Source organism: Lynx canadensis, chromosome F2, assembly GCF_007474595.2.
Source record: "Lynx canadensis isolate LIC74 chromosome F2, mLynCan4.pri.v2, whole genome shotgun sequence".
NCBI classification, from domain to species: Eukaryota; Metazoa; Chordata; class Mammalia; order Carnivora; family Felidae; genus Lynx; species Lynx canadensis.
The window spans coordinates 35,914,795-35,938,401 of NC_044320.2; the positions used below are offsets into that span (position 1 = coordinate 35,914,795).

Genomic DNA, 23,607 nt, shown 5'->3' on the forward strand with positions numbered 1-23,607 from the left:
TGAACCAAACTGCCTTTAAAAAGAGCATACCTTTGATCAGGAATGTCTATTCATTGGAACATATTTTAAGGACGTAACTAAGAAGTATATGAAGATTTAGCTCTGAGGATAATCATTCAAATATTGGCTTTTAATAGTAAAAAACTGAGAAAAAAAAAAAACAACCCTAAATGTATGATGACAGGGAACTGCTTAATTTGGACGTCTCCATTCCATGCAAAACCATGGGTCATTAAAAATATTTATCATGAGGGGTGCGTGGGTGGCTCAGTCGGTTAAGCCTCCGACTTCAGCTCAGTTCATGATCTAGTGGTTGGTGGGTTTGAGCCCTGCATCAGGCTCTGTGCTGACAGCTCGGAGCCTGGAGCCTGCTTGCGATTCTGTGTCTCCCTCTCACTCTGACCCTCCTCTGCTCACAACCCTGTCTCTCTCTGTCCCTCAAAATAAATAAACATTAAAAAAAATTTTTTTAATATTTATCATAGAAAGCTATCCACGATCAATATTAATTAAAAACATGTTATTAAACAGTATGTAAATTACTCTCATCTCTGTATACATAGTGTATCTGTATGTACATACATGGAAAAGACAGTAAAATATCCACGTCAAAGTGTTAGCAGTGTTAACATCTCCAAGTAATAGTATTTTGTTTTTTTTGTTTTTTAAGAGAGAGAGAGAGTGAGCAAGAGGGGCAGAGGGAGAGAGAGAGAACCTCAAGCAGACTCTAGCTCAGCACTGAGCCAGACATAGGGCTTCATCCCATGACCTGAGCCAAAATCAAGAGTCAGATGCTCAACTGACTGCGCCATCCAAGTGCCCCACTGAGTGGTAGTTTTGAAAGAAATCGTATATTCTAATGATTTTACAATCAATTATGAATTAATTACCTTATCAAGGGTCTTTCCCCCCCCCCAAGGGTCTTTCAAATAACCTTAAAACTAAGGCTAACCCAAAAGAAAAGATTTTAACAAGTCCCTAAAGGTTAATCTCAAACTTCCAAATCACGATTTGAAAGCCATGAAAGTACTCACACACGTACAAGAGCTGTACTATTTGTCACCGAGAAATGTAAAGCTCTGAACATTGTTTACATCATGAAATTAAGTGACAAACAAGAAGTTGGGGAAACGATAGCCAGAATTTTGAAAAAAGGGTTAATAATTATAACTGTGTAAAGAGCCCTCACAAATCAATAATAAAAATGTCAGCATCATAGATGTTTATTTTTTATTTTTTTAATGAGTGAAAAAATAAGAAGAGGGCCCTGCTAACCCATATGGTACATTTGTACAGATGTTGGAAGGTGCCCTTTTCCCTGGGCAGAGACCCAGGGGAAGCATGGCTGCAACTCAGCCCCAAGGTCCCCTCATCCAAGACACCACACAACTGTAGCTAGGGCAAGAACCAGATCTTTAATAAAAAGAAATATAAATGACCAATAAACATCTGAGAAAATGTTAACTTCCTTAATTACCAAACTGAAAGTTAAAACAAAAGTACCCTTTTATTTTGCCTCTCGAGTTGACAAAAAAATTGTAATTCTCATTTACTGCGGACATGATGTGCAAAAGACACTCTCCACCACTGTAGGAAGAAAAGGCTTTACACTCTTTCTAGCGGTCATTTTCAAATTACAAATCAAAAACCTAAAAATATTTATGTCTTTTCATTTTTATACTTCCAGAAACCTATTCTGAATAACCAGAGATACAAAGATTTATATACAAGCATGATTTATAATAATGAAAAAGTAAAAACAGCCTAAATAAAAATAGAAGATGGCTGATTTCATCTTTAAGTGTTATGTAGAATACTTAAGAAACAAGTAAAATGCTAATAATAGAGCATTAAATGGAAAGCCCTGAATGGCATGAATGTTGTAAAAAGGGCAGATAATAATTTATATATTCTTTTATAACCACATTCATATGCAGGCACTTACTAGACACTGTAAGAAAATATACAGTGTTAGGATCCTGGAATTATGAATGATTTTTCCTCTGTAACTTTCTCTAGTTTCCAGTTTTTCCTAATGACCATATATTATGTTCATAATCAGAAAGTCTCCACCCAAAATGGCGCTTAAAAAAAACACACACACACACATGAAAATGCAGAAGTACACTATAAAATAGTTACGATGAAAGTCAGCCTGGGAGATGGCCTTCGAAGCAGTTTAGCCTATCATGCAGAAAGGCTGCAAAACAGTGATTTACAAAATTGTCCAGCCTAGGGTCAGTACAATAAAAATCTCAGAATCATAACCTTTCAATTTCCTCCGTAGTCCAGGAATACCGGTGCAACAACAACAAAATCTAGTTAGTCCAAATAGCTCTCCGTGGCGTGTTCAATTTTCACCTGGCCAAGCATGGGTATGCTGCAATAGAAAAACTTGCAACTTGTAATTAAATGTATCCCAGGTATCTACCACACAGGTATTTCATTGTTTAGGAAGGATCAGGAAGACAAAAAAAAAGCATACGGGTCTTTTAAATGAGGAAAGAGAGAAACAATCACTACCCCAGTCTATTTCAACCTCAGGATACTAGAAGTGATCAATGAATCGTGTACCGAGATTTGTGGGCAAATTCAAAAAGCGAATTTGTGGTTTCACGTGGCTGAACAGAATACAAACCACACCGGTTAGGCTGTTTACTAAAATTGACAACAAATACGAATAAAAAGACAAACTGTAGCCCTTCGCTCCTGGCTCCCACCAAGTCCTGTAAGAATACGTGCTTTTATTTAGACTTTGAACATTCAAAGAATATAACGATTTTTGAAAATGTAAGATACACTATTTGAGGTCTGATAATTTCTGCACTATAAGAAGGAACATATGGGGGAGGGGAAACCAGGTAGGCATGGGAGAGAAAGGGGCAATTGCAAATTTCACTTTTGAATCCACAACCAAAAGATATACTTACCATGAGTTTCTGTTTCAAACTCTTGTGTTGATTCCCATAGCCAAACATTGCTTTGGTTTGCTCCTATTTACAGACTTCATTTCCATTTTCAAAAAAAACTCCCTCCACCCTTCCCCCCCCCCCCCCCCCGTCCTTTTTTTTTTTTTCTTTCTTTCCTTGACAGAAGTTTGGCAACTGCAGTGATTCTGTAAGGCCATTTTCTCCCCCAAGTTCATGTTGTGTACTTTTTGTTCCCTACTGTGGATGCTCTCGGGTATGTTGATAAGCAAATAATTTCATATTTTCTACAAAGACTCCATTAAAGAGCCTGCAGGAAATCCAGTGATGCAATCTCATACAGCTTAACTAACAGACTCCAGCGCCCGTCTGGCATGATCTATGTACCAGCTTGTAGAAGCAGGTAGATGAGTCACTCGCTCGGCCCTCCAGGGAAAATGCAAGTCTACGTTATGGAAAAAAATAAATTGTCGTTAAAAAGTAACAGAAACTCAAACTTGCCGACAACTGCTTTTTATTTTTAAAGGAAGTCATATTCTGTGCTCTCCGTGTTCCTCCTATAGCTTAAAAACAACTGGGCTCATCACCAAGTCTCTCCCAAGAACACTCAGGCAGAGTCTGAGTCAAGGCTGCCTCCTTACAGAGAATTTTCTCCAAGGGAAACCATGCAGGTGCCTACAGCCTACTGAGTGGAAGGAGTTTCTCTCCTTCTTAGTCATTCCCCAGCTTCAAATTATACGAGGGTTGGAAACTCCTACACCCATTTGTTCTATTTTGAAAAATAGCTGGAAGCCGATAATTGGGCAAATCCAAAAATACAAGGTTGTTGAGACATAAACCCAACAAAGCTACAGGTGAGGGAGGCATAGCAGCAGTGAAGTGTACTGAGAGAGGCAGGGACTTCTTGGGGGGGGGGGGGGGGAGCAGATAAATGCTACCCGGAACAAGCAAGCAGGCGGGCTTTTCCATCGTGTAGACTAGGTAAGCGTTATTTTCAAATGTCTCCCTGGTGGAATGACTATTTTACAATGTAACCTTTAAATTTTTCTCTTTTATCACAAAAGCAGTGCAAGCTCACTAAAGCAAACTAGAAAGACAAGTAAGAGACAGTAGTATCTATAATTTCTCCAGAGAGCAAACCACTGTTAAGCTATTGTGGGGTTACTGCTATTATTATTGATGCTTTATTTTCTCTGCCTGTAAACTTTCCAACACAATACGTCATGAACATTTTCTCCTGCCATTAAATATTTTTCTTAATAGAATTTATTATGCTCGCAGAGAATCCCCCCATCTCACCGAGCACAGAAATCAATCCTTTGGAGCTAGGCGCTAGAGGGATTTCCTGATGTTTTGCTTTCAAAAATAATGCTACAATTAATAGCCTTGATTATTTCTTTAAGACAAATCCCTACAACTGGAATCCAGGTGTCCTGTCAACAAGTAGGCCCATTTCAAACGGTTTTACCACACTGCCTTCCAGAAAGTTTACAATAATTTATAATCCTCCTAGAAAGGTATTTTCCTCAAACCCAGTTTTTTTATAACTTTTGTGCATTATCTACTCATGTTCTTTGACCATATTTCTATTGAAGCATCTGTCCTTTATTAAAATGCTTTCAAAGATATGTAAGATATACATATTTTTAAAAGGAGACACCAAGACTCCAAAGCAACTAAAAAAAAAAAAAAAAAAATTGTGGTCTGCAGAGGAAGAAAAATGTATGTAAAGGGACTTGTAACCTAGAAAAAGTCCTCCAACATGAAAATCTTCCAAGAGCTACAATCCATTATCCATTTTGTCCTGGTTAGCAGTTACTGACTTCTGAGAAAATTAACTTCAGAGACCTTAAATCCTACATATCACACAATAGGATACCAGAGGAGATTTTATTCCAGACCTAAATGAATGGTCATTATATATGCCTGATGTGAAATAATGTATTACCTAATAATTGAAGTGAAACCACAGATACTATTCTTATCCTTCTATTATTTAATACCTTTCCCGAACACTGGTAATATTGTCTGGCAATAGGTGTCCCTGAATTATATTTTGTTAGGAGGAAAAGGAGTAGGGAAGAGGAGGAGAAGGGGAGAAGAAAAAGGAAGAGAAGGACGAAGCGGGGAAGAGGGAGGAAGAGGGGAAGAGGGGGAAGAGGGGGAGGGGGAAGAGGGAAGAGGGGGAAGGGGAGGGAGAGGAGGAGGAGGAGGGAGGAGGGGGAGGAGGGGAGGAGGGAGGAGGAGGGGAGGAGGGAGGAGGGGGAGGAGGGGAGGGAGGAGGGGAGGAGGGGAGAGGGGAGGAGGGGAGGAGGGGAGGAGGGGAGAGGCGGGGGAGGAGGGGGGGAGGGGGAGGGGGAGCGGAGGAGAGGAGGGGAGGGGGGAGGGGAGAGGAGGGAGGGGAAGGAGGGAGGGGGAGGGGAAGGAGGGAGGGGAAGGAGGAGGGGAAGGGAAGGAGGGGCAGGGGAGGAGGGAGAGGAGGGGGAGGAGGGAGAAGAGGGGGAAGAGGGAGAGGAGGAGGGAGGAGGGAGGGGAAGGAGGAGGGGGAGGGGAAGGAGGAGAGGGGGAGGGGAAGGAGGGAGGGGAGTACAACATTTGCCTTGGTCCTTTCCATTTTCTCTCTTTGTTCTCCCAATTAGCCTAAGGTTCTCAGCTTACTACATTTACTCAATGTTCCATCCTGTTTCTGATAGATTGCCTCATTCTCACTCAAACCTCGCCCAGGGTAACCCACTTCCTAGACTCTCTCTGGAAAGAGTTCTCAGAGTACCTACCAGCTCTTTTATGTGATTTTCTTGTACCTTTTGTCTATCATTCTAGTGAAGCTGTGCGGGGCTCCTCTAGGTAAACCATTGATTTACTACTCCTACCTGCCCATCTGAATTCCCATGTGTCCTCTGAATTTCTCCCACCATGCCAGGATGTCTTTGTCATCTTAGACCACCTTTATTCTGCTAAAGGGGTGAGAGTAGTTTCGGCGTGGAACGCCAGTCCCACTGTGCCCAGTACTTTCCTATCTTGCTAACCACCCCTTTACAGTTCTGTGAGTCGCCACCAGCCCAGGCACCCTCTGCAGGGGAGAAAAATGGAACTCAGAATTTTGCAGCAGGTATTATCCTCAGAGCTCATTTATTTCAATTTTATTTTACAGATGAAAAATAATGAAAAAAGAGTTCTCGGATCTTATGTTAATTATCTTATTGGCAATTCAGGAAAGAGGCAAAAAAGAGCTACCTTTGTTCCTTGCGCTTCTTCGAAAAGTTAGATACAAGAAGTACAGAAAGCAGTTATTTTATGGGGCTCACTGAACTGAGAACTAAAAACAATGATTTGGGGTGAGTGTGGGAAGGAAGTCCATTCTAACTCACACTAATACTATCAGAACCTTAAACAGGCATTTCATGTATTCATGTTCCTATTTTAAAAAGTAAATAGGCAATGCCTCCCCTGTTCCCAATCTCCCTTCCCCAAAAAGCCAGCATATTTTTTTCAAATTAATCAAAATGTCCAATTTTCAACCCATACTTACAACCTCAACATGCAACACAGAATTAACAGTGTATGGCACTTTACTTCTTACACCAAACTTTTAGCTCCCAATCCTATCTTGGGTACTCACATGCCCTATGTGATTTCTACAGCCCTCCCTAGCTCTAGGATTCCAGGCTTCAGGTTAAAGTCAGTATCAATTCCCCAGAAGGATAAATAGCCACACGCCATCCCACAGTAAACCTCAGCCAGGTAGCGCAGCAACTTTCCTCCTACTAAGAAAATGCTGGCAACTCTAACAGTGACTAAAGAACAGTTTCTTCCTGCTCTCTTTCTCTTCCTCTCTTTACTGCGTTTACTGCACTTGTCTTTTCTAAAACTCCAGTCTGAATTCAGAGACCTTAAAAAAAAAAAAAAAGACTGTGGCAAGGGGTGGGGGCGGGAAGGGGGGGGTAAGCTATACTTGTACATCCAGCGTTCAGATGAAAGGCGGGCACCAAAGTAAAGAGAAACAGCAAGCAAATCTTGCTGTCTTTTTCTACTCTGGAGGGTGTCTGCATTCACACTTGTAAAGGAAGCATTTCCTTGCCAGTGAATGTGAAGTCAGATCACTTTAAAAGTGCTCCCCACAAAGTTCATTGCCATGTTCATTACAAAGTAAAATAAGGCTCTTCATCCCTGCAGCGATTGCTTTCCACTGAATGCCCATTCAAATGCATAAACAATCTCCATAACCCTACTTATTGTTGAAATGTACATTGAAATCCCCTGAAATGTACCAGCTTTTCCAGGAGTCTCCAAAGAACTCTAAAAATGAGTACTTGTATGGTGTTGTATATAGCAATTCTAAACATGCTGTTTTTAGAAATAATGTTACTTTAATCCTGGTAGTCACCAAAACACATCAAGTTAAACACTGTTTAATCCTCTTCCTACTAAAAATGGGTGGGGTGGGGTGGGGGTTGGGAGGTAGATCCTCAAAGAGATAGATACTTTCTTGTTTCTATCCCATTTAATCCATTTTAGTCCAGTCCTTTTTACTATTTACCATTAAAAGACTTACAGCATAAAATATAATTTCCTAGTGATAGATGGATGGATGGATGGATGGATGGATGGATGGATACACAGATTTGAACCAAGGAGCTGGGACTTCTCTAAAGGATGGAAATATGCAGGCCAGGTGGAGAAGAAGGTTAACCCGAACTTTGGGGGCCTCAATTTGAAGACTTGTGAAGCTGTCTGAGGGACTCCCAGGTACATGTTGTTGTTACTGAGCAACCACTAGTCCTCCTGGGCCAAACTAAAAATTCCTATTCAACCTGTTGCTGCTTGCTAAGGAATTTTTCCTGAACAAGTTTGCCAAACCAATCACTACTCAATTTTAGCTTAGACTTAGTTGTTATAATTGAGCAGGAATCCTTGAATCCCTTTTGAAAAGGAAGAGAAGGTCCACACCCTGATATGAAGCCAGGGATCATGAGTGGAGACTCTAAGTGACTTAGGATAAGGTTTCTCTTATGCTAAGAATAACTCAAAAGTAAACATTTTCCAAGGTTAAACTTAGTTGACTTAAATAAGGCAACATCATTCCCACTACCATCTTCTTAACTCTTGGCTCAGGTACAAGGTTGGGATGCTATGCTCCATGTGAATGCTAAGAGAATGCAGTAAAGTTCACTGACTAAAATAGTACCTAAAATCAGATTCACATGTATCTCAACGCATAGAAGCTAGACATGTGTCCATTTCCACCAAGTACTATAAGAGGAAAAAAACAGTCAAGAAAGCAGTATCAGCAGACAGATTAAGGAAGAAAGGAAGGGAGGGAAGGAAGGGATACATGTTTGGCTCAGACTAGGGAGGAGGAAGTAAGAGGGAAAATACTCTTTATCCCAACTGTTCATTTTTTAACCAGAAATGTATGCCCAGTTATATCAAAGTCACAAAGAGGAACCAAAGCATTTGCTTGAGCTACCTAAGCCTTTCTAGAAAGTAGATTTAGGGGCACCTGGGTGGCTCAGTCGGTTGAGCAACTGACTTCAGTTCAGGTCATGATCTCCCAGGTCATGGGTTTGAGCCCCGCTTCAGGCTCTGCTGACAGCTCAGAGCCTGGAGCCTGCTTTTGGATTCTGTGTCTCCCTCTCTCTCTGTCCCTCCTCTGTTTGCACTCTATCTCTCTGTCTCTCTCTCTCTCTCAAAAAAAAAAAAAAAATTAATAAATAAATAAGTAAATAAATATTAAAAAATTTTAAATAGATTTAAAAACCTAACATCAAAATAATAATCTTTTTAAAATTATCTATAGATTTCAAACAAATACTTCTTAGGTTACTGAGTATTATTATTTAAATGTGCCTATGTATGTTGGACTTAGCTGACTACTTGTTTAAATTCTCCTTTTGACTGCAGAGTCTAATAGAAATTGCTAGATACAGTGCTTCATCAACTGCTCCAGCACTTACTCTAATCCTCCTTGAACCAGAGGGCACTGGGCCCATTTGGGTGGCCTGATCCTGGTGGTCAGTTTAAAACAGGACCTATTTACAGGACAATAGACAGTATACTACCATGTTATCAGGTAATACTTAAAGCTACCCTTAGCCCTAGAAATGAAACTGCAACCATCATCCCATTAAATCATTTCACCAGGAACAACATCAGATTCGAACTTGTTATCTTTGACCTTGTGCTACCAAATAGATTCTAAGTTCAATGCCTATCCCTAGAAAAAGGTGCACTAGTTTCAGGTTCTAATGTGAAAGTGCAGAAGGTCAAGGTTGACCTTCTAACTCTAACCTAACTCCCTGGTGAGTAGGCTCCAGCCTAAAATCTGAGCTTGACACTTAGCTACAAACCTGGCAGAGACCCACATGGGTGACATCACTCCAAATGAGGTCCTCAGCAGCTCTGGAAATATATGGCCTGTCAAAAGGATCCCATTCTTCCAGAAGGGGCAGTTCAGCAAAACAACGAAAGCAAACAAAATTGACAGGGGGCCAAAGAATTCTTAAACCAAATTGAAATTGTATCAGAAGTTGCTTAAACAGGGTAGCTCAAAGAATGTAAAATAAAGCTCCCAGGTTTCATTTCACTGACACAGTGGATATACACCTGTGTGTGTGTATGTGTGTGTATATATATGTGTGTGTGTGTGTGTATATATATGTGTGTATATATATGAATATATATGTGTATATATATATATACTGAAATATATATATATACATACTGAATTTATTAAAGTAATGTTGAGTACTCACTTAAAGCATTATTTCACTAACTGACACTATCATAAATGTACATAAAATATACCTGGGACAATTTAAAAAAAAATTTTTTTTTCAACATTTATTTATTTTTGGGACAGAGAGAGACAGAGCATGAATGGGGGAGGGGCAGAGAGAGAGGGAGACACAGAATCAGAAACAGGCTCCAGGCTCTGAGCCATCAGCCCAGAGCCCGACGCGGGGCTCGAACTCACGGACCGCGAGATTGTGACCTGGCTGAAGTCGGACGCTTAACCAACTGCGCCACCCAGGCGCCCCTGCCTATTTTTAAATATACAGATATCTGGACTATGAAGGAGAGAATTGTTAGTTTACTTCATTACCATTATCTCTCTACCTCTCTGATTTACGGGCTCCTTTCTGAATATGCCAAGGACTCTCCTACCTCAGGGCCTTTGCACTTGCTCTTCCATGGACCTGTACTCTTGACCCAGGTATCTCCAGTGCATCTCATCAGAGAGGCCATCCCTGACCACCTTATATAAAATAACTCCCATTATTCTTAATCTCTTCGGTCTGCTTTGCTTTCCTTCTTATCACTTATCAACCTCTATTTTGTTATGTATTCCTTCTTGATTGATGGTCTGTTTTTCCCCCCACTAGAATGTAAGCATCATGAGGGCAAGGACTCTGTTCTATTCACTAGTGGGTCTCAATGCCAGGATCAATGCCTGGCACTCAAGATACATTTGTCAAATAAATGAATGGTTTTTAGTGGTTTGAGGAAGATATGATTACTTAATGTTTATGATCTTAAAATACATTTTATATAGCCAAATGGAAACAAACATGCATGTATAAAACTAAAGAGTAAAAAATTAATTAAAATGTTTTATCCCATTACTTGAAAGTTTATACCACATGAGATATCTATAACTTTGAGCAATTTCTGTTTCTTTTCTGGAATAATGGCCAGACTCCTTAAACCACATTGAATGCCTAAAAGTAATTGTCCTAGACAAAAACGAGGTGAGTTGGAAGGAGGATTGATACACCATGATCTGATAATACATTATTATATTTTCTTTGTGATTTTTTTAGGCACTTACCAGGTCTTGCCTTAATTACAATTATGTCTGCTCACGTCTCACCTTCCACGAGAGTGTAAGCCCCTGGAGGACGTGGCTCATCTTTATACATCTTTTTATTCTCTTATAATGCCTATCTGAATGTGTTGCAAATAGCTGGTAATCAGAAAACATTTGTGTAATGAAAAATACCTGTGGATATCAAAATTATATACATATATATATATATAAAATATTATATCCTCAATATATTTTGTATGTTTTGGCAGCAAAAAAAGTTTCTAAACCTATCATTGCCTTGCTAGAATACACAAGCTTGTTGACAAAGATCATAAATCTTCATAAAATTTAAGAGGGAACAGAGAATCTTCAAATATGTACAAAGACAAGCTGTCCTAAAAATACTTTGTTTTAATTAGTGATAGCATCAACATTACAGAACATAAAAAGCAGAACGGCTCAATCTGAAAAGTCCACAACCATAAAAAAGATGATGCTACTTCAGTTCAGACTTGCTAACTGGAATTATCTTCCTCTGCTAACCAAAAGATTACCTACACTTTGATGGGGTTTATGGGAAAATATCCTGTGTGTATTCTTTTAGGTTACTTCTAGAAAACATGCCTCCTAGGTGGTTTTCCCATGAAGCCGATAAAGCTCAGGCTCCAGGACTCTGCTTGCTGTAGCAGGAAGCCCCAGTAACTCGCTCTTCTGTCCTTTTTCTTAGCGCCCACACCCCGACCCCACGTAACTAACACACACAAAGGCATAAACTTCAGGCCGGCGAATCCGGGACCCACCCCTGCCGGTCCTCCGCTAGAGGAGGACATTAAGAAAACAAAGGCTATAGTTCCCAAAATTGATCCCAAGGATCGTTTATTAATTTCAAGCAATTTCTCAATAGCCCAGGCAAAGAGAGGCAATTGGGCTGCAGCAGTCTTTTATGGGTATCGTTCTTATTAGTATTACTTTTCCCAGGCTACAAAATTATGTCTTGGAAACTAGGATTAGATAAAAGCTATTTTCCTTAAATATAAGTAACCCCAAATAGTTATTACCCATAAAAATTAAGTAATGCATTGTGCTGAACTTTTCTCAATACTAAATACATCGTTTCTTGGAGCTAGGTCTAACAGGGCAAAAGAAACATCGACCCGTTTTCATTAGGAACTCATTTTGAGTCAGGTTGTAATACAAAACTAAGCAGTGCAACCAAATGTTAATCGTGTGATTTAATTAAGGAACTGCAGTAAGTCTTTTCCGATTTGCAACCATTTTTTGACACGAAGATCAAAACAATCCAAAAAGTTCTGCTGTCATCTCCGACTTCTGGCTACTGGAGAGACTTCTCAGAGGCTACAGAGAAAATGTGGCGGGAGTGGGGTGGGCAATACTCCTACAATCACACACCTTCCTATCCCTACCCCCACTCCTACCCTCTTCCAGCGTTTGTTTCCAGCAGGTCTTCCCGTCCGCTGTGTAGCCAGCAGCCCGCTTTTCGTTGGTGGGTAAAGCGGTACCAATATCTGGCAGGGTTTTGTTGTTGTTGTTTTGGGTTTTGCTTATTTTTTATTTTTAAGCATGACAGCCTGTGTTGTTCGATACGCCTACTCTACCAGCGGCTTTACTTTGAAGATGGCCCGCCCCTCCACCTCTGGACAGGTCCTCCGGGCATTCCTGTTGCCCACTCAGGGTCCGTCAGTTTGGGAATGGCCTCGGGCCACGTCAGGAGAGGGTCCGACGGCGTCCCGGCGCCCTGGCCCCGGCGGAGACACCCTCAGGAAGGTCTCCTTGGGGTGGCCACGACACCAGAGCAAAGTTACCAGGCAGCAAGGTGGCCCGTAGGCACTTCCAAGAGGACTCAGCCAGTTCCCAGCCAGGGACGCGCCCGAGAGGGGGAAGGGAGTGTCGCCACTTAATCCCAAGAAAGGCCAAGGGACCCACCTCCGACTCCCTCCCGCTCCCGCCCTCGGCCCCACCTCCCCCTGCTAAGCACAAAGCCGTCCCCGAGGCGGGGGCCAGGCCTGCGGGAGGCCGCCTGGACGCGACTGGACCGGGGCCCGGGGCCCGGCTACCCGCGGCGCGGGCCGCGCAGGCCGCCGATCCCGGGCGAGCCCAGAGTTCCCGTCCCGGACGGAAAGGACGCGCTTGCCCGCCCTGCCTTCGAGGCGCGGGAAGCCGGGCCCCGCCGCCCCGAGCCCCCCAGGAAGGCCCGGCGCGACCCTCGCTGCCCCGCCAGCCACCCCAGAGGTGGCGGCGGCCGGCGTGGGGCGCCAGGGCCGGGCGGGCCGCGCCAGGGCCCGGGGCTCGCAGGGGCGTGCACACGCCGTCCGGACGTGGGTGAATCAAGTCGCAGGCGGCCTTTCCCGCCCCACGGAAGTGCAACATCGGGGCCTCAAATCAATTCCCCTCATTTCCGTAGGGCCCGGTCCTCCCGCACCTGCGGGAGGCGGCCAAACACCGCGGGAGCGTGGGGGGAGGGGAACGGGGCGGGGGCTGGAGCCCCGCGACCCCGCGCCTCGCCCCGGCCCAGGGGCGCACACGCGGGCGCGCACACACGCACTCTCCTGCCCCAGTGCGGGAAGATGGCCGTTTCTGCGCCAGGATAAAGGCTCTTTGTTGCGCGCACACAAAAGCGGCCAAGACCCGCTCTTCTCGCAGGCCCTTTGCACACCTCGTAGGAACTCGGCTGAATTTCCAAATGGCCTTAGCAGCCTGAAGCGGTAGGAGCAACTAAAGAGAGGGGGGAATAACAGGCCTCCCGCCCTCATCTACCAAAACCTCTGTCAATACAAGTATTCGCCCTGGGAGACGGGAGGTGAGACCATTCGCAAGGGAGGAAGAAAAGAGGAAAACCTACTTTGACTATCAAGGCCCAAAGGGGGTATTAAACATTCACATTCTTGTAGGGTTTCTCCCCTTAACCAGGGGAGAAACACAATCTGGAGAAGTCTGGATACACCAAAAAGAAAAAGAAAAAAGAAAGAAAAAAAAAAAAAAACCAACAATAGCAACTTAAAAAACAAAAACCAAAACATAACAAACCAGTTGCCATCAGCCCAAAGTGGTAGTAGCAGCAGCCGGCGCGTGTGATCCACTTACTTGTCCGACTCTTGTGACATGTTTGATCCAATGAACTCGCTCCCCTTTTCCTGGAGCCTCAGCCTCTGGTGAAACTGGACTTTCAAGTCTGTGCAGGTGAAGGTGTGTGAGAGCGCCCGAGATGGCAGAACAAGAGCTACAGGTAATTCTGCTTTTCCGTCCCCCCTCACCACTCTCGCTCGCTCGCCCGCTCGCGCCCTCACCTAGCCGGAAAGGTGGGATAAGGGGGGGCCCCTCACATGGGGCCCGAGCTCGGAGGCGGCCGGGCGGCGCGGAGTCCTCCTGGAAGGTGGCAATGGGCAGCCACAGAGCAGAAAGTGGCGGACTTGGGCGGCCACAGGTAACTTTCTCGCAAGGAGCTGAATTCTTTCACTAAAGGATACAAGCCCGAGGGACGAGCTGCGCCGTGATTGGCTGCAAAGCTCCCTCAGGTGAGCTGCCATTGGCAGAGGCGCGCTCAGGTAAGGCCCTTCTCCAAGTGCAGGTAACTCACTCCGTAGTTTACCTGAGTGGAGCGGCGGCACGTTTGCAGCCCGTGGGAGCTGAGGGTCATTTGCTAGGAGTAGGCTTCACGCCACGCTTTCCTTCTTCCCGGAGGCCGGCCGCGTGGGGGCGGGGGGGGGGGAGGGGGCAGGAAAAAAAGAAACACTTGCCACCACTAGGGATTGTGGGTCGAACGGAAGGCCTAAAGGAGAGCTGAACCCAGGTACCCCAGGCCAGCCGAACCGGAATCAAATGGGCAGCACAACCGCAGGGCTTTTAACACACACTTGAAGAGGACTTTTGACATTGTCGGAAGAGTGAGGGACCGAAGTTTACTTTCTGCGCCGAGGGGGGAAAAAACACAAAGATTGCCGAGTCTGTTGTGTAATTGCATTTTTAACATTCTTATCCAGAGCAAACACTTTCCGTGTCCCGATGTGTAAAAGATACCAGGTAGATTACAGATTTTCACATAGGTGAGCATCCTTTCATGAGCTGGGCAGATGGCTGGTGGCGTGGTTTTGATGGGGTGAGGAGATTTGGGGTGAATAGACGCCAAGATGGCCCAGGCCTGCCTCTTCGATGGCAACTCTAGTCTGGGATTCCAGAGCTGCAAACAACCACTGAACCCCTTCTGTAAGCCTGTTGTCATTTGACGTTCCCAGGCAGGCATCAACATTTACATTGTAATTCAATAGAAGCAGCGACTACAAAGGTGCTTTATCCTTCCAGCTTAATATGGTTGCTATAGAAACAGTTCAGGATGAAACTGACTTTTTTGTGGTGCTGTTTCTCCTGTTTGGGAACAACACCAATTACCAAAGGTTTAATTTATAACCACTGTTCCTAAAGAAATATTTGTGAAAGTCCTGACAGGAAATCCAGTCCATACATATGAATGGTAAAAATAAAGAGGGCATGGAAGGCATATCCTATTTTATTTCAAGTTAATACTAGGTTGCCAGAGATGATACGCAGCTTCTGTTTTAACCTTTATGGGTCACATATTTCCTGAGAATTACATTATGAGACAAGGTTTGGTTGTTCCGTGTTTCACGCTCAGCAAGTGAATTACAAAATTTTGTTCTTCGTTTTTAACCACAATATAAGCATACACACTTTCTCAAGATAATGTAATATTTTAAGACAATGCAATACCTACCTTTTCCCCACCTTCTTAACCTCCTTTCTAGAGGTGTTCACATTCCACTTTTAGCTGTCTCTTTTGTCGCTGACCTCCCCATTTCTTTTTTTTTTTTTTTCTTCAAGATTTTAAGTAATCTCTATACCCACCGTGGGGCTTGAACTCACGACCCCCGAGATCAAGAGTCACACGCTCTTCCGACTGAGCCAGCCGGGTGCCCTGACCTCTCTGCTGCTAAATGATTTATACTGCTGTCTTTTGATTTATCATTTTAGATGTGGTGCTTTGAGCACCTGTTGCCTTTAGATAAGGATTTAGCTCTTTCAAAGCCCAGAATCTCCCCTTCCACTGTTCTTCCAACATAGCTCACTCACAGTTGAGGGCCACTAAGTAGGTGATGACTGTGCAAATACCAGTCACAGCAGAGCCAATTAGTGTACTGTGGTTGTTTTCTTTCTTATACAGCCTTTAATCTGTTTACTTAGTTTGTTATGCACGTGTTCTTATATTTTTTCTACAACGTATCTATCAAATGACTATCACATTTATCTTCCAAATGATCAAACAAGCTCATTTCCACCCCTCCCCCCCCCAAAAAAAAAAAATCCCTCCAAAAGTTCACTGTCCTCCTGCTCCAAAGAAGATGAATTCCTCTCAGGACCCACTGGTCAGCTGTCATCCCGGGACATTCCTTCATCTCCAGAGCAAAAACCCCATTTCTCTGTCCTACGCCTTCTTTCTTGGTTACCACTTCATTTTCATGGCACATGTTCCAGCCACAAACCAAGAAAAGGTACAGAAGGTAAAACTTGAAATGGCTGTGTTCAACCCATACTTTATTTTTTTTTAATTTTTTAAATGTTTATTTATTTTTGAGACAGAGAGAGACAGAGCATGAACAGGGGAGGGTCAGAGAGAGGGGAAGACACAGAATCCGAAGCAGGCTCCAGGCTGTCAGCAAAGAGCCTGAAGCGGGGCTCAAACCCATGACCTGGGACTCACGGACTGTGAGATCATGACCTGAGCCCAAGTCGGAAGCTCAACCGACTGAGCCACCCAGGCGCCCCTCAACCCTTACTTTAGATGGAAAGTTTGAACAAGTGTAGTATTCTAAGTTGAAATTCTTCATTAATAAGTTGATAAAGGGGCGCCTGGGTGGCGCAGTCGGTTAAGCATCCGACTTCAGCCAGGTCACGATCTCGCGGTCCGTGAGTTCGAGCCCCGTGTCGGGCTCTGGGCTGATGGCTCAGAGCCTGGAGCCTGTTTCCGATTCTGTGTCTCCCTCTCCCTCTGCCCCTCCCCCATTCATGCTCTGTCTCTCTCTGTCCCAAAAATAAATAAACGTTGAAAAAAAAAAAACTAAAAAAAAAAAAATAAGTTGATAAAAATGTGCTCTTTTATCTTCTAATATCCAGTGTTTCTGTTGAGAATTCCAATGGCATCCTGGTTCCCATTTCTTTGTGGCCAGGAATTTTTCTTTCTAGAAACTTGTAGAATAGTCTCTTTGTTTCTAATATTTTGAAATGTCATAATTATGCTCCTTAGTTCTCTAGTATTCTAAAATTTCACCGCGTTGAAGGCTTTCATCAAATGTTGCAAACCATTGACTCTCCTTTCATACTTAAGAATGAGGTCATAAAACCCCACCAGAAACCATGTGTGAAGATGGGAAGGAGTGGGCTTGCTGTATGGTGATCAGGTGGAGGCTGTTTATTCTATAGGCTCTTCCCTTTTCAGCTCTTTAGTTTCTCTGGAGAAGTATCTGCAATCTCTTGCCTGAAGTGACATTCACCTGGCTGCCAATATTCTGGAAGCAGTTCGGGGTTGGGGGGGGGGGGCCCAGGTGAGTCACAGCTTACTATGCAGTTTTTCATGTTCTTTTCTTTCCTGTAGGTGCCTTACTCCTGCCTTTCTTCATGCCTGGTGTCCAAGTCGCTCTGCTGTTTCTCCAGCTGGAGGTAATCACCCAGCTGCAAGAAATGGGACAGGGGCCTAACAACTCCAAATGCCCACATTCACTCAGGCCCCAGCCTCTCACCTCTTCCTCACTTCTGGGATGCTGGGACCTCTCATCAGCATTTTCCTCTGATGATCTCTGGACCCAGGGCACTCGGAAGCACAGTAGCATAATCTGGGCTTTTTCTGTACTGACCTCTAGGAAGACATGCGAGTGTAGCTTTTGCTGTTCTCTTAAAGCGGTTCCTACTGTTCCATCCACCCCGTCGCCCAGAATTGTACTGAAATATCTTTTGCAGATGACCCTTCCTTCATCCCCTTTGTTCCCGTGTATTTATTTTTTATGTCCCTTTACTGTCCTTTTTAGGAGACAATGAAGATAAACAAGTGTGAGTCCATCTGTCATCTTTAATTTGCAGCTACTTAAAAAATTATCCAAAAGCTTGTATCAAACTGTCCCAAATTTCTTGGTGCAAACAAAACTGGCATTTATGGCCAAACCTTTCTTTTTATTGGTCCGTGATGGTCAAGATTCCTTTCTTCTTCTCCAGATTTCTTCCTTCTTCTTCTTCTCCTTTCTTCTTCTTCTTCTTCTTCTTCTTCTTCTTCTTCTTCTTCTTCTTCAGTCCCCAACCTAGTGATTGTTTATATAATGGCTGACGACCGTCTTTACTCGGAACAATTAGCACATCAAAAAAAAAAAAAAAATGAACCTGGTATTTGCCAAAGTACACGTCACAGACTTCCAAGTTTCAGCACAGTGTAGAGCTTTGGTTGTCACTTTAGGTGGCAGTAACCAAGTAAATTTCCAGATAAAAAGCTAGTGATAAAAGGGTATTGCTTTTACACCAAACCATTTCATTTATAAGATTAAGGTTGTAGTTAAATTCCCAGCCAAGAAAAATGGAATTGTTTATTTTTTTATTAGTAATCTTTAGCACGTGTTATGACGGCTAATCACATTTTCCTAAAGTAAAACGTTTAGTATTTGATACTAACTTGTTGTTTCATTATGGTGAGTCTATTACAGTGAGATTTGGGAGAAGGATGCCCCTTCTGCAGCATCTGGGCAGAAATACTGAGTTTTCAAGGGCTACAGTTCTCGTCAGACAAGTCTGGCTGCTGCTTGTTGGCCCCCTACACGTTACCATACACAGGCCACTACAGCGTGTCTGTCGTTGAATCTGTTGCAGAACTGTGTTTTGCACTATAAAAACCTGAACTTGTTTGATTGGCTCTTATCCCCAAGAGGAAACCTTGGGAAGAATGAAAGGTACCCTGGATGCCTACATTTGAAATCAACATATAGAGTTATAACTTAACCAACTGAGCGGTAAATAGTACTTTTCTTGCAGTTTGGGGGCCACTTCTGTTTTTCCTAGTTGCATGGATATGTATATCTGCATCGACATTTACTCCTTCTGTGAAGGCTCTTGAACTAGTGGTGTGGAATTCAGCTAATAGTCAGCTGGGGTTTGCATACTTCCTTCAGGAGAGAACTGTTTCCTGGGCTGGCCATTAGTAAAACTCGTGGTCCTGTTAAAACAGGGTGCACTGAATACATGTGTTTACTTCTTCCTGCAGTCCCACTGATAGAGGAGTAAGAGAAGAGACGAGGAGGTTAAAGATGACAACAAAATCGGGGAAGTGGGACGTGACTGCAGGAGGAAGAAGTGACTTAGCTGAGAAGAAGGATGACCCTGAGGAACTAGCCTGACTAGTCTGTAGGACCTCATAAGGCAGAGCAATCAAATTTCCAGTTATCATTGAAGGTGGGAGTGAGTGGTAGGGCTGAAACCAGAGGGACTGATTCAAAATCTGGATACAAATCTGTTAGGACCCTAGGTCCCCACCCCCACCGGCATAATCAAGCTCCCATCTGTATTGGTTTCCTAAGGCTGCCATAACAAAGTACAACAGACTGTGCGGTTTAAACAACAGAAATTTGTGTTGCATGGGTGGCTCAGTCAATTAAGCGTCTGATTCTTGATTTCTGTTCAGCTCACAGTTGGTCGGTAGGTCAAGCCCCATGTTGGGTTCCCTGCTGAATGTGGATCCTGCTTGGGATTGGGATTCTCTCTCGCGCTCTCTCTCTCTCTCTCTGCCCCTCCCCCATTCGTGCTCACTCTCTCGCTCTCTCAAAGTAAACATTTAAAAAAAATATTAAACAACAGAAAATTATTTTGTCACAGTTCTGGAGGCTGGAAGTCCAAGATTCAAGGCTTGTCAGGGTTGGCTTCATTCTAAAGCCTCTTTCCTTGGCTTCTACATGGCTGTCTTCTGGCTTTGTCCTCAAATAGTCTTGTCACTGTGAATGTACATCTGAGTCCTAATTTTCTTTTCTGTTCTTAACTTTTTTTTAAAAAAAGATTTTATTGTAAGTAATTTCTACACCCAAAGTGGCGCTCGCACAACCCGAGGATCAAGAGTCGCACGCTCCACCAACTGAGCCAGCCGGTTTTCGTAAGGCATTAGTTGTAATGGATTAGGACCCAGCCGTATGATCTCATTTTATGTCCATTGCCTCTTTAAAAGCCCATCTCCCAACACAGTCACATTCTGAGGCACGGGGGGTTACAGATTCAGCACATGAATTTAGGGGAGACACAGCTCAGCCCACAAACCCATCCCTCTTCCATGGCAGGAGACAGAAGTGTCAGACTGAACCTGGAAGACTTAGGCTTGGGTACATCAGTCATCAAGAGTGAGGCATTGGACTGAATAGCCAGGGGAGTAAGTGAAAGACCATATGCTAATTAGGGAGATACCATCTCCTGGCTCTCTCCACCTAGCTTAGGGAACCTGGAGCAAAGCTTACACCACCACCACCCATGCCTGCCTTCCATCAGTCAACAAGTCCTGTCCTCACCCAGGCAACTTCTAATAAGCCTTTTATGCCATGCTCTTAAGTATAAATATGAGGTCAATGATTGCCACACCTTTGAGAAAAAAACCTCCAAAATGGAGTATAAAGGCCAGAGCAAAAATGTAATTAAGAGAGTGATTTTGGAGTGCCTGTGTGGCTCGGTCGGTTAAGTGTCTGACTTGGGCTTGGGTCATGATGTCGCGGTTTGTGAATTCGAGCCCCGCATTGGGCTCTGTGCTGGCAGCTCAGAGCCTGGAGCCTGCTTCGGATTCTGTGTCTCCTTCTCTCTCTCTCTGCCCCTCCCTGACTCATGCTCTGTCTCTGTCTCTGTCTCTCTCAAAAATAAAAACATTTAGGGGCGCCTGGGTGGCACAGTCGGTTAAGCGTCCGACTTCAGCCAGGTCACGATCTCGTGGTCCGTGAGTTCGAGCCCCACGTCAGGCTCTGGGCTGATGGCTCAGAGCCTGGAGCCTGTTTCCGATTCTGTGTCTCCCTCTCTCTCTGCCCCTCCCCCGTTCATGCTCTGTCTCTCTCTGTCCCAAAAATAAATAAACGTTGAAAAAAAAAAGGAAATTGTTACCATTTAAAAAAAAATAAATAAAAATTAAAACATTTTAAAAAATAATAAAATAATAAAAAAATTTTAAAAAGAGTGATTTTGAGGAAAACAGTACCGTACAGGGATGGGATAAAGATTATATAATTAATATATAAGATATTACAGTCATGAAACAAGAAGAGCATACTATTTAAAAACAATGAAACAATCATCAGAACCAAAATGAGTTTGCAGACATTAAAAATGTAAAAGCTGAAATAGAGCCTTTTATGGTATATTTGAAGACAGAATCTAAGAAACCTCCCAGAAAATAGAATAAAAAGACAGCAAAATAGACAATACAAGAGAAAAAGATAAGAAAATTGCAAGAACGGTCAGGAAGATCTAATATGTGACTAACAGGTGTTTCAGAAAGAAAAAAATGGAAAAAAATGTTGGGGAGAAAACTTTTAGAGGAAAGATAAAATACTATTTTTGAGAACTTAAGCATTATGAACCTTCTGATTGATCTGATCATGTAGTGCTCAGTACAGTGGATTCTAAATGATGTAAATTGAGGCAATAATGATTAAATTTCTGGGCTTACCTTTCCAGAGGGTAAAAATAAAATGAAATGAGCAGGGAAACTACTCAGACATAAAGGATCAAGAATCAGAATATGTTAGCTTTCTCAACAATACTGCCAGCTTGAAGATATTAAAAGCAATACCTCTGAATACTGAATTCTATGCCTAGACAAGTTATCAATGAAGAATAAAAGTAGAATAAAATTCCATTTCAGAAATGCAAAGTCTCAAAAGTGCCTCCCATGGACCCTTTCTCAGAAACATATTGGATAATGTGCTCCATTAGGAAGTAGGAGAACAAGGCAGAACCAAGAAAGAGATGGTCTTGAGACTCAGAAAACAGAAAAGGCAATTAGAGGGAGGCCAGAATGATGGCTTTGTAGCAGACTCAGAGAGACTGTCTTTCAACAGAGGTCTCTGGGTGACAGTAGGGGGTAGAATCCAATGATTGCATTTAACATTGTGGAAAGTTGTATTGAGAAATTCTTTTGAGGGGGAGGAAAGTCTTAGCAATAGGTACAAAGGAAACTAAGTAGACAGTTAACATTCAGTAGGTCCAGGGGGAAAGAAATTATATAAGAATGGAAATTCGATCATAGTAATCTTAGTATGTACTTGGCTTGACAGCAGATAATAATCATATGATCATAATAATGGAATTAGTGAATGATAATGTATTAAAACAGGTGATAAAACTCAATCGGGAAGGAGGAAGACAATAGTGTCTCACGGGTGAGGAGGAAGTGGAATGTTGTGGCAGAGAGTGATGTCATCTACCATCATAGAAAGTCAACAGTTGTTGCCTAAGTCTCATAAATCAAAACCTAGCGACATAAATATTAACAGTGGCTTTAACAGAAAGCTTTAAAATTTTGCTTTCTTCACCTTAATTTTTTTAAGTTTATTTTGAGAGAGAGAGAGAGCGAGCAGGGGAAGGGCAGAAAGAAAGAGGGAGAGAGAGAATCCGAAGCAGGCTCCGCACTGTCAGCACAGAACCCGAGGTGGGACTCAATCTCACAAACCGTGAGATCATGAGCTAAGCTGACATCCAGAGTTGGTCGCTTAACCAGCTGAGCCACCCAGGCACCCCTAGTTTTATTCACTTTAAAAAATAAAAGATCTGAAAGTTAACAGCTGCTCGCTTCAGTTCTGATGCTTAATTCTGGCATCTCTGAGATCCTCTGGGTCTTTTTCTAGTGGACATAGCCATTGCATCTATGTTTAAGGCAGTAAGAAGGGGAAAGAGACGGTGTCAGCTTCAGCTATGCCATCAGTCACGACAGCAATTCCAGCACTGATGTTAGAAGCCTCCAGTGCTTTCATGTCCTCGCCCAGAACTGGGGTCCCACAGTCACCTCCTTCTGCAAGAGTGGCTGGAGACATGGGTATCTAGCTTTCCCAAACCCTCACGTGAACGCAGGCAAGAAAGGAAAAATTGGAAATGTATTCAGGGTCAGCCAATCGGCATATTGTTTAGAAATGCGGAAGTAAATGTTAGCATTTTAGAAAGAAAGCTCATTAAATAAGGTCACCTCTTAGGAGCGGGATTGGGCAGTAGAGTGAGGCATGGATTGGTATTTTTCAATAGCAATACTATATTCTACATTATCAGTTGATGTAATTATTTGACTTTTAAACCGATGGATATAGTTTTATACACATCTACAACTTATACACATACACCTACGTGCTTATATGATTTTAATCAAAATAAATTTTGAAAATAAAAGTACGAATTGCAAACATACCATGTTCCCTCTTGCCCAGGGACTTTGCATTTACTATTGTATCTCCCTAAACTTTTGCTGTCTTTTCTCTCTCATCTGACTAGCTCCTAACTTCCCCTCAGATCAGTGCTTAATCATCTCATCCTCAGGGAAGTCTCTCTGGCTCTTCCAGATTAGAAATAGGTATATTGGGAAGATACATTTCTCCATTATTGCTGTTGAAACATGCTCCTCTTCCTGAAAGCACCTGCCACAGTTACTTGAGGGGCGTTTGATCATTGACCATCCCCCTTCACTAGACTCTAAGCTCCAGGAGGACAGAGATTATGCCTATTAATAGGTTCATCATTGTTTCCCCAGAGCTTAACACCTTGCCTACCATTTAGTAAAGATGTGATGAGTGAATAAATGACTGATACTCAGAATCATGAGCATCCTTCCCTTTCTAGAATTATTCCATGGTTGAGGGA

At 43.1% G+C, this 23,607-nt stretch overlaps 1 protein-coding gene and 1 long non-coding RNA gene across 3 annotated transcripts in view; one reads left to right on the forward strand and one right to left on the reverse strand.

Moving 5' to 3' along the window:
* GRHL2 (grainyhead like transcription factor 2) overlaps window positions 1–14,204 on the reverse strand; it is a 173,049-nt gene extending 158,845 nt beyond the window's left edge. Inside the window, exon 1 of one of the 2 annotated variants that reach the window (XM_030303943.2) lies at window positions 13,837–14,204. In XM_030303943.2, coding sequence (XP_030159803.1) covers window positions 13,837–13,856 — 20 coding nt within the window. In that variant the 5' untranslated portion in view covers window positions 13,857–14,204. The remainder of the gene's footprint in view (window positions 1–13,836) is intronic. The other variant, XM_030303942.2, reaches the window with a different exon arrangement.
* Window positions 13,934–23,607, forward strand: part of LOC116737877 — a 220,883-nt gene continuing 211,209 nt past the window's right edge. The window contains exon 1 of the long non-coding RNA XR_004343172.1: window positions 13,934–13,978. This is a non-coding gene — a long non-coding RNA (uncharacterized LOC116737877). The remainder of the gene's footprint in view (window positions 13,979–23,607) is intronic.